Here is a 14,810-nt window from a genome sequence, read left to right on the forward strand (position 1 = left end):
CCTCTCACAATTTACCCCCTCATCACAAAATTACTGTCTGGACAACCTGATTTATAACCGCAGTTGACCTCTAATTGTAACCTTGACCTTTGAAGTAGGGAGACGGTTGTTACAATGTGTTACAATGGTGGGCATTTTGTACAGTAATTTAAAAATGCACCGATAAATGGCAAAGTTATGGCTGAGACAGAAATTTTGCATTAACGCTTAGACGGACAGTCCATTCTTTTATGCAGCATTCTTCGAGGGGAGCATTATAAATATTTTAAGAAGTCATTCAAAAATCATTTGACCAAAAATTGTCGCTTTTACAAACAAACGGGGAAAACTACGTTTTAATTAACAATGCAGTCCGAGAGACAGCTATGTAAGCTGGCGATTGTTTTATCTTGAAGTGGTAACCTTGGTTTTCAGCCGGCATTACATGACTTATATTATCTTGAAAACTTCTGAATGCCTGTTATTAATGATGGAAATATATCCAGGAATACACAATATAAGAAGCACTTACAACAAAAAGCTATGTTTGTGAAACAAAGCCTCCGACTGCACTTTGAAGTGTTCAGGAACAAAGCCCGGGAAACTGATATTTTAGAGAAAATCCCAAGTTTGATGAAAATCCAGGGAAGGGTATAGGAGATATGCACCAGACATAAATGGTGGAGGCTTAAACCTTTGACCTTGAAGTGGTCCATTGACCTTGAGCCACCATGACTGAATCATGCCTTCTGCACATGTCTTAATGCCCTTCACAGTTCCGCCTTCAAATAATATGTAAGATATAGAGAAAACACAAAAAATGGAGGCTGCAACCTTTGTTGGTTTAATAAGAAACCAAAGTGTGTAAACGGAAATGGTGAAATGGGCATTATCCTATTTTGCATATAGTTGTTTCTTTTATAAAAACAGTCAATGCTTTAAATATACGACACACACACAAACTTTGTAACAAGATTTATTACTGATCAAAGAAAACAAAATCACAGACTTAACACACAGAACGAAAGATGTGATAAATAACACAAAAACACATACAAATATACACAAATAAAGTTACCTTTATAAAGTATAACTATTTAATTTGTGTACTAAAATATCACAAAGACATGGATGGTAATGTTAAACCATCTGTAACAAATGGCACTTCATATGTAATTTATGTGTATTATAACAACAGGCAATTACACTTGATTTACATTTATTTATACATAAAAGAACCAAACGAAGCTTATGGATGTTTGTTTTAGTGTATCTACAGTAAACAAGAGGGCCATGATGGCCCTGAATCGCTCACCTGACTAACCAAATACAATCCCAACCCAGATTTCATCAAGATAAACATTCTGACCAAATTTCATAAAGATTGGATGAAAACTGTGACCTCTAATGTCTACACAAGGTTTTTCTAATATTTGACCTATTGACCAAGTTTTTGGCCCCAGATGACCCAAATACAATCCCAACCCAGATTTCATCAAGATAAACAATCTGACCAAATTTCATAAAGATTGGATGAAAACTGCGACCTCTATTGTCTACACAATGTTTTTCAATTATTTGACCTAGTTTTTGACCTAGTGACCTAGTTTTTGATCCCAGATGACCCAAATACAATCCCAGCCCAGATTTCATCAAGATAAACATTCTGACCAAATTTCATAAAGATTGGATGAAAACTGCGACCTCTATTGTCTATACAAGGTTTTTCTCTTATTAGGCCTAGTTTTTGACCAAGTGACCTAGTTTTTGACCCCAGATGACCCAAATACAATCCCAACCCAGATTCCATCAATATAAACATTCTGACTAAATTTCATAAAGATTGGATGAAAACTGCGACCTCTATTGTCTACACAAGGTTTTTTCTATTATTTGACCTAGATTTTGACCTAGTGACCTAGTTTTTGATCTCAGATGACCCAAATACAATCCCAACCCAGATTTCATCAAGATAAACATTCTGACCAAATTTGATAAAAATTTGATGACAACTGCGACCTCTATAGTCTACACAAGGTTTTTCAATTATTTGACCTAGTTTTTGACCTAGTGACCTAGTTTTTGACCCCAGATGACCCAAATACAATCCAAACCCAGATTTCATCAAGATAAACAATCTGACCAAATTTCATAAAGATTGGATGAAAACTGTGACCTCTACTGTCTACACAAACAAATTGTTGACGGACGCACACACACACACACACACGCACGCACATACGGACGCCGGACATCATACGGTCACATAAGCTCACCATGTCACTTTGTGACAGGTGAGCTAAAAAATTAAGCCTTAAGAAGTCATTACATTTTTTACAAATCACCCAATTGCTGCAAAATGGTACCATGTGCCTTCATATTTCAATGTCACATTGTACTTTTTTGCACCAATTGGGCTAAATATATTTGTCATATAATTTTTTTTTTTATCTTCACATGTAAACAATAATATCTTCACAAATATCAACTGATACTGTTTGATTAAAGAGGCTTATTGCATAGAACATGTTTACAAACACATACATGGCTACATATTTGATTCCTCCCTACTTTATATAATATGTTTACATGTATAAATCAAAATAAAAAATAAATAATCTGGTACCGTTGTTGAACCTTTATTTATCTGTGAAAGGGTATTGCTCGATACAACATGATATTGCAGGTTCATTTATAGAAATCTAATAGAGAACATATGTGATAAGTCTTAAAACATCAGAAAGGAAAAAACAAAACATAAACAACAATTAAACATATAGTCTGTAATACATGGCAAGATGCAATACATCCCATTTAAACAAAAATCGACACTAAAAACATGCTCATAAAAAACACAAACACAAATACATGTATTGCACATTTGCTTACCAAAAAACAATAATAAAATACAAACACAGGATACTGTTGGCAACACTCATTTGGGACTAGAAAATCTCATTCTGAAAATATTTGTAACATAACACAGTACATATTACTGTTATGACTTTAATGAAATACAGTCTTCACTTTAAGAAACTATTACATTTAACTTTAATGTACTAAGTATGTTAAAAGATTATTAGAAATGGCAATAAACCACTGACTACTGAGACCCAAACATTTTAGTCATGGAAGTATTTTTTAACAATCAAATTTCAGATTTTAGTACATAACATGGTTAATATGTATACTGTAACTTCAATATAACGCTGATGACAGGGTCCAGGCAACAAGACAGCGTTATAAACACATTCGCATTATAAGTTACAAGCTTATTTATTCAAAATTTATCTTAAATGAATATTGATAATGTTATGGTGCAAACAAGCTTTTTTATGGCCAATTTGATCTTTAAACTCGTATGCGTTACCTTTACCTATTATTTTGCAAGATGAATTTTAAAAGCAGCTTGTTGTCTTATAATGGCTTGAACTTTCTTAAAGTTATTTAAAAATAAATTCATAAATGGCAAAGTTATTGCGGAGACAGGACTTTATGGCAATCTTTGACTTTTGACCTTTTCATGTGACCTTGACCTTTGAGGAGGGGAGCCAGTTATTACTAGATATTGTCAAGATACACATTCTGACCAAGCTTCCTTAAGAGGCCTTTTGAGTGTGAACAAGAATTCACCTGGTAACCTAGTTTTTGGTCACACTTGACCAAGATGTAAACTTGGAGAAGATGGAGTCAAAATAAACATTCTGACCAAGTTTCATTAAGTCATAAAGGTGGCCTCTAACCTTGTTGGGGTAATTTACCTAAAAGACTAAATGAAAAACAATTGCCTGAGCACATTGCACAATAAAACTCCCTCTGTTATTTGGATAAATGTGACCTCTAAAGTGGTCACACGTTTTTTTGTAAGTTTTGACATATTGACCTAGTTTTTGGGCACACATGGCCGAATTTCATTCTGACCTAGATATTTTCCAGATAACATTCCACCTGGTTTCATCAAGATTGGATGAAAGTGTGACATTAAGACTGGAACCAGCTAAAATTTGATGATGCACACCAGACATCGCCAAACTTAAGCAAACTTCAATGTAACACACCAAATATCAAAGCCTTGATCCTTGGGAATTAAGATTAGAAGATTTGTAAAGTTTACATTTTTAAAATTTATTTTAACCTCCTGAGACCTACACACGTAATTTACAGGACTTATTTTAATCAACTAAGAGGGTAAACCAAGTATTTCCTAAAAACCTGTCAAGGAATAGAAGATGTTAAAGAAAAAGATAACGAACGGGGGATGTCAAAATTTGCTAACAGCTCCCATTAGCACTATGTGTTAAAATGAGCTAATAAATTAGCATATGTGATCAAATAACAGGGATCAATTGTACGTTTTCTAAATGTGTAGGATTTCATTATCATTGTCATTTTTTTTTTAATTCCCTTTCCAGAATATTAATAAACACTCAAACGTAAAACAAGTAAAATCTCATTAATCAAATAAAATTATAATTACATTTCATGTAACCCTGTTTTGTCAGTAAAATATCTTTTATGGAATACGCTTTTTGAAATAGAAAAAGTCTTATACTTACAAAATTTAGTTGATAAGTATATAACAAATCAAACTTTTTAATTTCACCATTGGATTGGGATTGTTTGGTTTTTGATTCCATCGATCCTATTTAAATGGCCATGCCATAAATAGTTCTACAGTTGGCACACTGTCTGGCATATGTCCTTAACATCAAATATTGCATGAAGGCCTCAAAAAATGCTACATGTATTTTTTGTTGCAATACGGCATACTAATATCTCTATGGTAACACAGTTGCTATAGAAACAACGCCTCAACTGTCAAGGTCATCTTCACTTAAGTATTCTTCCTGCCGTCTTACTGACTTCTCTCTTTTTATACTTTTGCGTAATTTGTCCAATTCTGTTAACTCCATCTGTAATAAGGTCAAATATATGCCGGTAGTTTTCAAGTTTGATTCAGACACTCAGTATTAATGTGAAATTGTTTCTAATAAGACTAGCAATTCACTACCAGACGTCTAAAACAATTATTGAATATATAAATATGCACAATTTTTTATTCACAAAATAATAAATGTTTGTAATTGTTTCTTTTTTTTATAACTCAATGTTATACTAATGCTTCAATATATGGTGAGTCTTCAATCAAACATTATACCCTCATCAACTTATAATGTAATTTTACAATTGTCATAGATATTTATTATTTAACACTTAAATAATCATCAAGTTTAACAATTAAAATAATCTTTCATAGTATCCACCATTGAACAAATCTATCCTATGTACCTAAATGTAAACATTTCTGTAAGTCATTTAGAGATCATTTAGAGATAAGATTGTACACATCATAATGTCATATTTCTTAAGGCTTATCCATTTATAGAAACTTTTCTATACACATTATTTTTCTATACACATTATTGTTATTCTTCTTTAAGCCTAACCATTAAGGGATACTAGCATGAGTACCTAAGTCATACTTCCTTAAGCCTTATGATCTAGAAATAATTTTCCACATGTGGTAATGTAATACTTCTTTCATTCTTACTATTTAGAGAAACTATTGAATGTACCATAATGACACTTTTTTTTATCAAGATGCTAAAACAGAAAAGTATCAAGCTTTTCTTACTGTTTTTACGTTGTACTCATCACTACACACAAAATAAACTTGTTTTATCAGAAACATGCAAATAAAAATGCAAATTCGCTATTTTGCAAAATAAAAAAGTTTAGATCTGCACTTTTTTATAGCGATGCTAACACAGCAAATTTATGAGTTTTTCTAACCGTTCTTCTCTTATTACATATCATTTAGAAATATTATTCAACATACCTTAATGTTTTTTTTAATTTAGGATTTCAAATTTAGAGATACCCATATAATTGTTATTGAAGCTTATAATTTAGAGATACTTTCCTAAATGTCATTCTTCTTTAGGCCTTATGCTTTATAAAGGTACTTTCCAATATACCTAAATGCAATTCTTCTTTAAGCGTAATGATTTAGAGATACTTATTCCTACATACCTTGATGTCCTGCATATGCTGCTGTCGCTTGTTGGCAAGGAATCTCATGGAGAAAGGGTTGATCCAGTTGAATGCGTACTGAAAATAACATGTGAAATGATCCAGTTGAATGTGTACTGGAAATAACATATGAAAAGATCCAGTTGAATGCGTACTGAAAATAACATGTAAAATGATCCAGTTGAATGCGTACTGAACATGTGAAATGAACAAGGGTAGATACAATAGATTTAACTTTGGCCCAATAAAACAAATAATAAGAAAATTCACGATAACTTAAGGTTATTCAACCTTGAAATTTTACATAAGGTATGTAGTTATATGTTTAAGGAATATAGAACAACAACACAAAGGTTTATTGTTGTGCACAATGTGGTACAGTACACTTATGGTACATGTTTCAATTAACACACAGATTTGCAGAATATTTCAACATATTTACCCCTTAGATCACTGCAAGCTTCTATTTAACCGTTCTTAAAGAAGCAGTTACTGTCCCTTGTTACACTAGGTTGGTTTAATGTTTAGTGGATGCCGTAAATAGCATAAGATATGGAGAACAATTTGTTACATACAGATGGAGAGCTTGCCAAAATTAACCTATCATTAGCACAAAAAGTAGTAAGTAGCTTGTATTGTATCCTTTTCAAGATTCAATTTTTCACATGTACGGTTTATGACAACTGCCAATTATTTATCGTCACATTCTTTCAAAGATTTTCTTGCATTCATGCATTGAGGGCAATGTCAGATTACTCTCAAGGAATTGTAACGAGACGTCACAGCAAAAACATAAAGAAATATATAACAGGATTGACAAACGACGGGCATACATATGATATCTGGTTCACGTTGGTCATTTTTTCCCCTATTTTCCGCAGGAGTCTATTAAGATCCAGGCCGTCTTGCTGTTGCAGGATTTCAGTCTCACAATGCTTGAGGAAGGCAGTGGCAAACCGGAACAATACCTGAACATGAGCACAAAATGGGAGATAGGCTTAAGCATCTTTTTGTTCTTAAAGTTGATGCCATCACTAAAACATCAGAAATCTTTATTTAACTTGTTTTTAATAATTTTCTTTTCAATTAATGTTAATCACCAATTCCAAATTGGTAACAACTGATAGTGACAATATACTAAATTACATCACTCATAGAGAAATATGTAAATACCCCAATCCTCTAACACCCATTGATTGCTTGAATCATGGCTGACTATAAGGTCACAATATACTAAATAGTTTCCCTATATAATTCAATGTAAAAGCTACATCTTTAAGCGAAAATAAATGCAACATTAGAGACCCCCATAACCATACCTTTTTTAAAGGCCATTCTAGGCGGAGTCGATTTGTGCACTAAAAAAGATATGTCATGTACAAGCCAAGAAAGAACTTGTCAAAAGTCAAAATTGACTGTTTTGCAACTTTTTTTCCGGCCGTTTTTTAGTGGAATGTAACCTTTTTCAGTGCAATGTTTTAGTATTGTCTCTAAGTTTATCATATATCAGGAATTGAGTAGTGAACACCTATTCATGCCCTACTACTTTCTCCAAATGATAAAGCCAGAACAATAGTTTAAAGTGTACAACATGCCTTCGAATCAACTATGATATTTTTTTAGAGAGTACAGCCCTACATGAAACGGTTATTTAGTATACTGTAACCATAAAGGAAGGTGTCCCTGATGAAACCCTACCTTGCTTTCTTCATTAAAGAAAGTGTCCCATATGCAATCCTACCTTTCTTTTTTTATAAAGAAAAGTGTCCCAGATGCAATTGTACCTTGTTTCCCTCCTTATTAAAGGCTTCCCTCACCAAGGAAAGTGTCCCAATTTTACCACCTAACACTCAACCTTGCTTCCATCATTAAGGAAAGTATCGAGGATGCAACCCTACCTTGCTTCCCAAATAAAGGAAAGTGTCCCAGAACCCCACCTGCCAAAACCCTACCTTGCTTCCCAACTAAAAAATAAAGTGTTCCAACCCTACCATGCTTCCCTCATTAAGTAGTGTTCCAAACCTACCACACTTCCCTCAAAAAGTAAAGTGTTCCAACCCTACCTTGCTTCCCACTTAAAAATAAAGTGGTCCAACCCTACCATGCTTCCCTAATAAAGTAAAGTGTTCCAACCCTACCTTGCTTCCCTCATAAAGGTAAGTGTTTCAACCATACTTTTCCTCCATCATAAAGTAAAGTGTTCCATCCCTACCTTGCTTCCCTCATAAAGGTAAGTGTTTCAACCATACTTTGCCTCCATCATAAAGTAAAGTGTTCCATCCCTACCTTGTTTCCTTCATAAAGAAGAGTGTTCCAATCCTACCTTGCTTCCCTCATAAAGTTAAGTGTTCAAACTCTACTTCGCTTCCCTCATTAAGTAAAGTGGTCGAACCCTACCTTGCTTCCCTCTTAAAGAAAAATGTCCTTGAAGCAACTCTACCTTGCTTCCCTCATAAAGGAAAGTGTCCCAGATACGCAAGAACATCTCAGTGGGTATGTTGTCTACGAACACGGTGAGGAACCAGTTGAAGGTGAACAGGGACAGGTCCACCTGATTGGCCTCCAGCTTCTGGTGCACACTGGGTAACTTGTCCTTCACAAGGTCCTTCAACACACGCTGAAAAAGGACAAACAAGAGCTGTATTTTTGAAATACAATGCCCCCTATTGCGCTTTGAAGCCGCACGGAAGCTATTTTTAGAAACAAATGACCTTTATCCATGAAAGATAACCATGACATTTCACCACTCAAAATGCGCAGCTCCATGAGATACACATGCATTCCAAATATCAAGTTGCTATCTTGTATATTGCAAAAGTTATGACTAAGGTTAAAGTTTTGGGGACCAAGCTTAAAGTTTTGGGACAAACTTACACACACATACAATGACAGACACACATATACAATGACAGACAGGCCATAAACAATATACCCCCAATCATTCAATCTGGGGGCATAAAATCTAAATGTGAGCTGAATAAAATATCCATGTCAGATGACCAGCATCATGGAACCCTGAGTATATATTTTGTTATGATTTAATCATCTACTAAAAAAGAATCACCAGTCACGTATTTGGTGTTATGACTATTTATGAAAGATCCATATCTGTTTCTAATTTTTTTTTAAATACTGCGCTATTTGATTGTTTGAAATATCCATTCTGCCTGTACCACTTAAACAATGAAAAGTCACTGTAGTTATTCAAGGATGTGAGATTTTCTTGCCCAATATCCCACAGCGAACCAAAAGTTTTTCACGCCAAATATCCCACCCCCAATCAAAAAGTACAGCATATTTGGACCCATGTTGGTTCCAACCAAACGTTTTATCTATTATATTAAAAAGAAATGGCAGATGCATTGTTGGTTGATAGTCTTCTAAATATAAATATGTATACATTCATTTTTGGAAAATCAATAAAATGCCAATTTTATTATTAAGTAACCAACCTGTATTGTTTTCACTTGGAATCGAAGCAGTTAAGTGTGTTACTAAAAGTGAATATAACCACAAGTTTGTGTGTACTGATTCACCCTCTACACCAAAGCACTGAGGGGGTTAAGTGTATTCTATATAGTTAATATTGCTGGGTTTTTTAACCAATCTTTATAAGGCAATGTCTTAAGTTATACATTTTTCACTTAAGATTTCTGCACAAATGTTAGTATTTAGTTTCAATATAGCCTATATTGAAACTAAATACTAACATTTGTGCAGAAATCTTAAGTGAAAAATGTATAACTTAAGACGTTGCCTTATAAAGATTGGTTAAAAAACCCAGCAATATTAACTAGAGCTTAAAAAAATTGTCACAAATGTTAATAAAAACAACAGCACAGCTGTGTCAGCTATGTTCAAGAGGTGTTATTAGTGTAGACCACTGCAGGGTATGAAAATAAAGTGTATTGCACATGGATGAAAATGAAGTGTGTTGCACATAGATGAAAATAAAGTGAATTGCACGTGTATGAAAATAAAGTGTATTGCACATGGATTCAAATAAAGTGTATCGCACATGGATGTAAATAAAGTGTATTGCACATAGATGAAAATAACGAAATAAAGAGTATTGCACATGGATGAAAGTAAAGTGTATTGCAAGTGGATTCAAATAAAGTGTATTGCACATGGATTCAAATAAAAAGTATTGCACATAGATGAAAATAAAGTGTTTTGCACATGATTGCAAATAAAGTGTACTGCACACGTAAACCTCATGCTGTGCTGTTTGAGAAATACGGAAATAATTTGCTCAACAAACTTCTTCATGTTTTATGAAATAAAAGACTGCAATGTGGATGACACCTTATAAGCTGGATTTCTATAATGAAAAGCAATGTGTTCAGGTGAAGGTTTCCTACCTGATCAGCCTGCGCTGCCATTAGGGTGGTGCTGAAGTACTCAGGGGGAAGAATGTGCTCAACAATTGCAACGAGGCACCAGAAGGCATCCTCCTCATTCAGAAACAGCAGGGCTATGGCGGCAAGGCGATTTAAACCCTTAACAAGGAGGTGAAAGAGGCTGAATGGTTATAATTGATATCTTGAGATTTTGATTGGTTCATAAACTCCAAAAGTCCTATATAAGCTGCTATTTTGAATTTAAGAATGCGGTCTGTTTCATTATTAGTCATAGAAGCAAGTATTGAAAGCTTACTACAAAAGAAATTGCAGGTACATAATTTTTTTGGATGGCTTCCAGCTGAAAATAATTGAAACAATTGCAACAAGCCATGAAGTCAGCTCAAACATACTTCTAATACATAAAGGTTCAAGTCTGTCCCTCATACATTACATTATCAAAATAATTATATGCCAAAATGCTGGCAAACAAATGAAAACATGAATATTTGTCTCTATGGTCTACATATTTTATGTTCTTTAAATTTGTAATGAGACCATTAACATGGCTTGGCAATACACAAGAAAGTTTACTCTGCCTTAGATTCACTAGTTGTATTACTTCACAAAATTTCTGACACAACCAAAGTTACTCGTTTTTTTTACAAATATAGCATGTCCTTTGTTGTATGCACTTGTAAAACCTGTCACATACAAACTAACTACTGGTAAGTCAGATACTTAGACACCCAATAAAAAGAAAAACACACCAAAAGTAACTAATTGTAATTGGCTTACTTATAACAGACCAATACAAATTGCTAAATATGTATTTTGTTTTTCTTTATAAGAAAGCTGGGAATGTCAGCTTTTATTATTTGATTGCACATGCACGCATTCATATCATTATATCGGGAAAATGAACAATAAAAGTGTTTTGAATTTTTCAATGACACAGCTAAATAATGGAGTTTAAAGCTTACATCATATCAAAGTCAGTGGTGTGGTATAATAATGCAAGTTGAGAAAAATAATTAAAATAAATAAACAATGGCTTTCTCATTGACAAGACAACAGCCTCTACTTGGTAAATGTTGTCAAAGTAATAACAGGATGTCCATAAGCCCAAGTCTCACTATTGCCTGTAGAGCCCCGGTCCATCACAGGTTTGCTAACGCCGGTCTACCGGCGAGACCCTGGATGATGCGTAGAAATTTTTAAACGCGGTCACACTATTTTCCGGTGCTGCCCAGGTTGTACCGGTCAACAACCCGGCAGAGACCCGGTCAACCCCGAACTAGCTACTGTTTATCCCGGTGAAGCCCCAGCAGCGCCAGGGTTGTCGCCGGTAATGCCCAGGTGGAGCACTGGTGAAAGCCGGCAGCGTCCCTGCCATGCCCCAGTATACCCTAACTCCACCGGCACTCACCGGGGCTATACAGTCATCAGACCTCGGCAGAGCTATGGCAACGCCCTGGTTTAACCCCTGTCGCTGCTGGTAATGCCCATACGGAGTCCCGTTGAATGCTGGTGGCGTCCCTGCAGAGCGCTGGTTTACCGAGGTACCGTAGCTATACCGGGACTCTCATTCACTGGGGCGCCACCGTTGACAACCAGGGCATTGCCGTAGCTCGGCCGGGGTCTGTATGGGCCCTGTAGGAGCTACGGTGCCGTCCCCGGTGTTCCCGGTGCCGTCCTGGTTGTTCCCTGTGCGCACCGGTCATTGCCAGTCCTTCCTGGTGACTCCCGGTTCATCTCGGAGGTATTAAACATTTTAATACTTTCCTGGTGAAGCACCGGTTGTCCCTGGTTGAGCCCCGGTTCAACCCGGTAGAGCCCTGGTTCATCCCAATAGATACCGGATCACGCACTGGGGCTCCACCAGCATCATAGTGAGACTGGGCCTATAAGTTCTTTTTCGTAATGGAAGGATGCAGATTTTCGTTTTCAAATAATTGTGTAACCATAGCAAACACAGTTAAGGTGTGATGAAAACAATACTATAATAAGGTGCATGTCACCATATAACCCTCTATAAACAAAGCAAGTTTTTTCAACTTTAGTTCTTTTTGAGTTATCAGAGGATCCATATTCAGACAGCCAAACTGATGGATCGCACCACAGACACACAGACAGTAACGGACTTATAAACCTAATCCACAAACAAATCTTCATCTAGATCTATCACTAAAGATGACCAATACACCACAGAAAAAGCTGTTAGTTTTTTAAGAAGAAACATATTGTGAAAAGTGCACAATGCAATTCCAGACAAAAGCTAATTTACCTTGGTCCACACTATAAAGGAGCAACAAGGAGATACAGATTGGCGGTAAATATCATGAAAATCGATTAAAGGTCACAAGAGATATATACAATACATGAAATTTCAGACTCAAACATAACAAGAAACAGTGGGAGACAGGTGATGCTCCCCAAAGGTTTTTTTGGTCACAATATTGCACTATATATTCAGAGAAAAGGAAACATCTTGAGGGCACAGTAGTTGGGGGGACAAGATTTTTTTTATAGATTTTTTTTTCCAAAGGGCCATAACTCTGTGAAAAATCATCCGACCAGAACCCGCTGATAATATGCACATCTCCTCTTGATAGTGAAGCTTCCCATAAAGTTTCATTGAAATATGGTCATTACTTGCTGAAAAATAGCCCGGACAAAAAGTGCACGGACGGACACACACACACGGACAGACGAAGCTGCGACTATATGCTCCCCCCAAAATAAATTTTGGGGGAGCATAAAAATGATAATAAACAAGACTATTGCCAAGCAATATATGTCCCCTACCAGCTCAACCATTGTCAGATTATTTTTTTGTTGTTGCTATAGCAACCAGAACTCTTGACGTAGGAACAATATGAAAAGACGTGTATAATCTCCATATTGCCATCTGACCATGTTTCAAGTTTCATGAAAAAATATGATGAACTTTTTAAGTTATCGCAGGATTCAGAAAAGTGTGACAGGCAGACTCACAGACAGCCAGACTCACAGACAGCCAGACTCACAGACAGCCAGACTCACAAACAGCCAGACTCACAGACAGCCAGACTCACAAACAGACACAAAGAGTGCAAACCGGTAGGGGACAATTATTACTTATACAACGTGTGCTCTTGACCTCAAGTAGGAGAGATTGCCATGCTTTCTGTACAGGGGGCAAGAATCATGAAACACACTCAAGTTCAATATTCTGAATAAACTTAATGCTGAAAGTTTGACTTTAATTCTCAATTTGGTCTTCGGAATTTTTGAGTTTTGAATGCCATGTGACCCTAAGTCTGAGGAGAAACATGTGCATATTCTTAAAGCTGTGATTTGAGATTGTTCTTGATATGATCTACATTCTCACTACATGTGTATTCAGATGAGAGGATACTAAAATCTCATCTTCTGAGTTGTTCAAAAACACAAAAATGTTCTTGATACTGGACAATAGTCTCAATTATAAATCAATTTCAGCCAAGCTTCATGAAAAGCATTCAAAAGGAATATGACACATGCCTTACATAAATGGAGGCTTAAACATTTACCTTTAACCCTTTCCCACTTAGATATGTATTTTGATGCATTTGTCATCTACCAGATAATTAATTTTAATTAAGGACCTTTCTTACTAGATTCAAGTTTTAAAGGCTTCATTTCCAACCCTTGAAACTGATGAGCAGCAAACAGCATAAAACCTGAACAGACTGCGAGTTACTTGCAGGCTGTTCTGGTTTAATGCTATTTGCACATTGCCATCTTCACTTTGCCTCAGAGTGGGAAAGGGTTAAGTGGGATCAAGATCTTTAGCTGACATAATTAACTCTTGCCTTTTACACAACTTCAACCTCAATAATGGGAACATTTGAGCCAAGTTTCATCAAAATCATTGAAATGGTAGACACAATATAACAAGCACACACAAATGGAGGCTCAAACATTTGACCTAAAGCCAGCTTGGCCTATTGTGCAACATTTGATGACCTCAACAATTGTGCCAAGACAATCTTACAGATGATCAGAGATATAGAAAGATAAACGGACGAATGAATGGACGGGTAAAAAAGCATTCCTACAAACATCCTCCTTCTTAGCAACAGGAAATACATAAAAACACATAATTATGTCTGGAGGTATTGCTACATTGTGGAACAGTTTGTCATCAATAATGTTAACTTTGGTAAGACAACAAAGAAAATAAAAAAAATACAATTAACCACATAGTTCAATAAACAAGAGCTGTGTTTGGGAAAGACAATGTCCCCTACTGCACTGATTTGAAGCCATATATTTGACCTTGAAGGATGATCTTGACCTTTCACCCCTTAAAATGTGTAGGTCCATGAGATACACATGAATGCTAAATATCAAGTTGCTATCTTCAATATTGCAAAAGTTATGACCAAGGTTAAAGTTTTGGGACATAATGACAGACAGAATGACAGACAG

General features: G+C 35.6%; 1 protein-coding gene across 7 annotated transcripts in view; it reads right to left on the reverse strand.

Annotated features, from left to right (window-relative positions):
* Positions 1 to 942: 942 nt before the first annotated feature.
* Positions 943 to 14,810, reverse strand: part of LOC127874163 (TBC1 domain family member 2B-like) — a 37,516-nt gene continuing 23,648 nt past the window's right edge. For 6 of the 7 annotated variants that reach the window (XM_052418356.1, XM_052418355.1, XM_052418359.1 and 3 more), the window contains 5 exons: positions 10,377 to 10,514; positions 8,453 to 8,629; positions 6,846 to 6,980; positions 6,013 to 6,090; positions 943 to 4,892 (listed from right to left, as the gene is read on the reverse strand). In XM_052418356.1, coding sequence (XP_052274316.1) covers positions 4,791 to 4,892; positions 6,013 to 6,090; positions 6,846 to 6,980; positions 8,453 to 8,629; positions 10,377 to 10,514 — 630 coding nt within the window. In that variant the 3' untranslated portion in view covers positions 943 to 4,790. The remainder of the gene's footprint in view (positions 4,893 to 6,012; positions 6,091 to 6,845; positions 6,981 to 8,452; positions 8,630 to 10,376; positions 10,515 to 14,810) is intronic. The other variant, XR_008046674.1, reaches the window with a different exon arrangement.

This window comes from Dreissena polymorpha, chromosome 3, assembly GCF_020536995.1.
Source record: "Dreissena polymorpha isolate Duluth1 chromosome 3, UMN_Dpol_1.0, whole genome shotgun sequence".
Lineage (NCBI taxonomy): Eukaryota > Metazoa > Mollusca > Bivalvia > Myida > Dreissenidae > Dreissena > Dreissena polymorpha.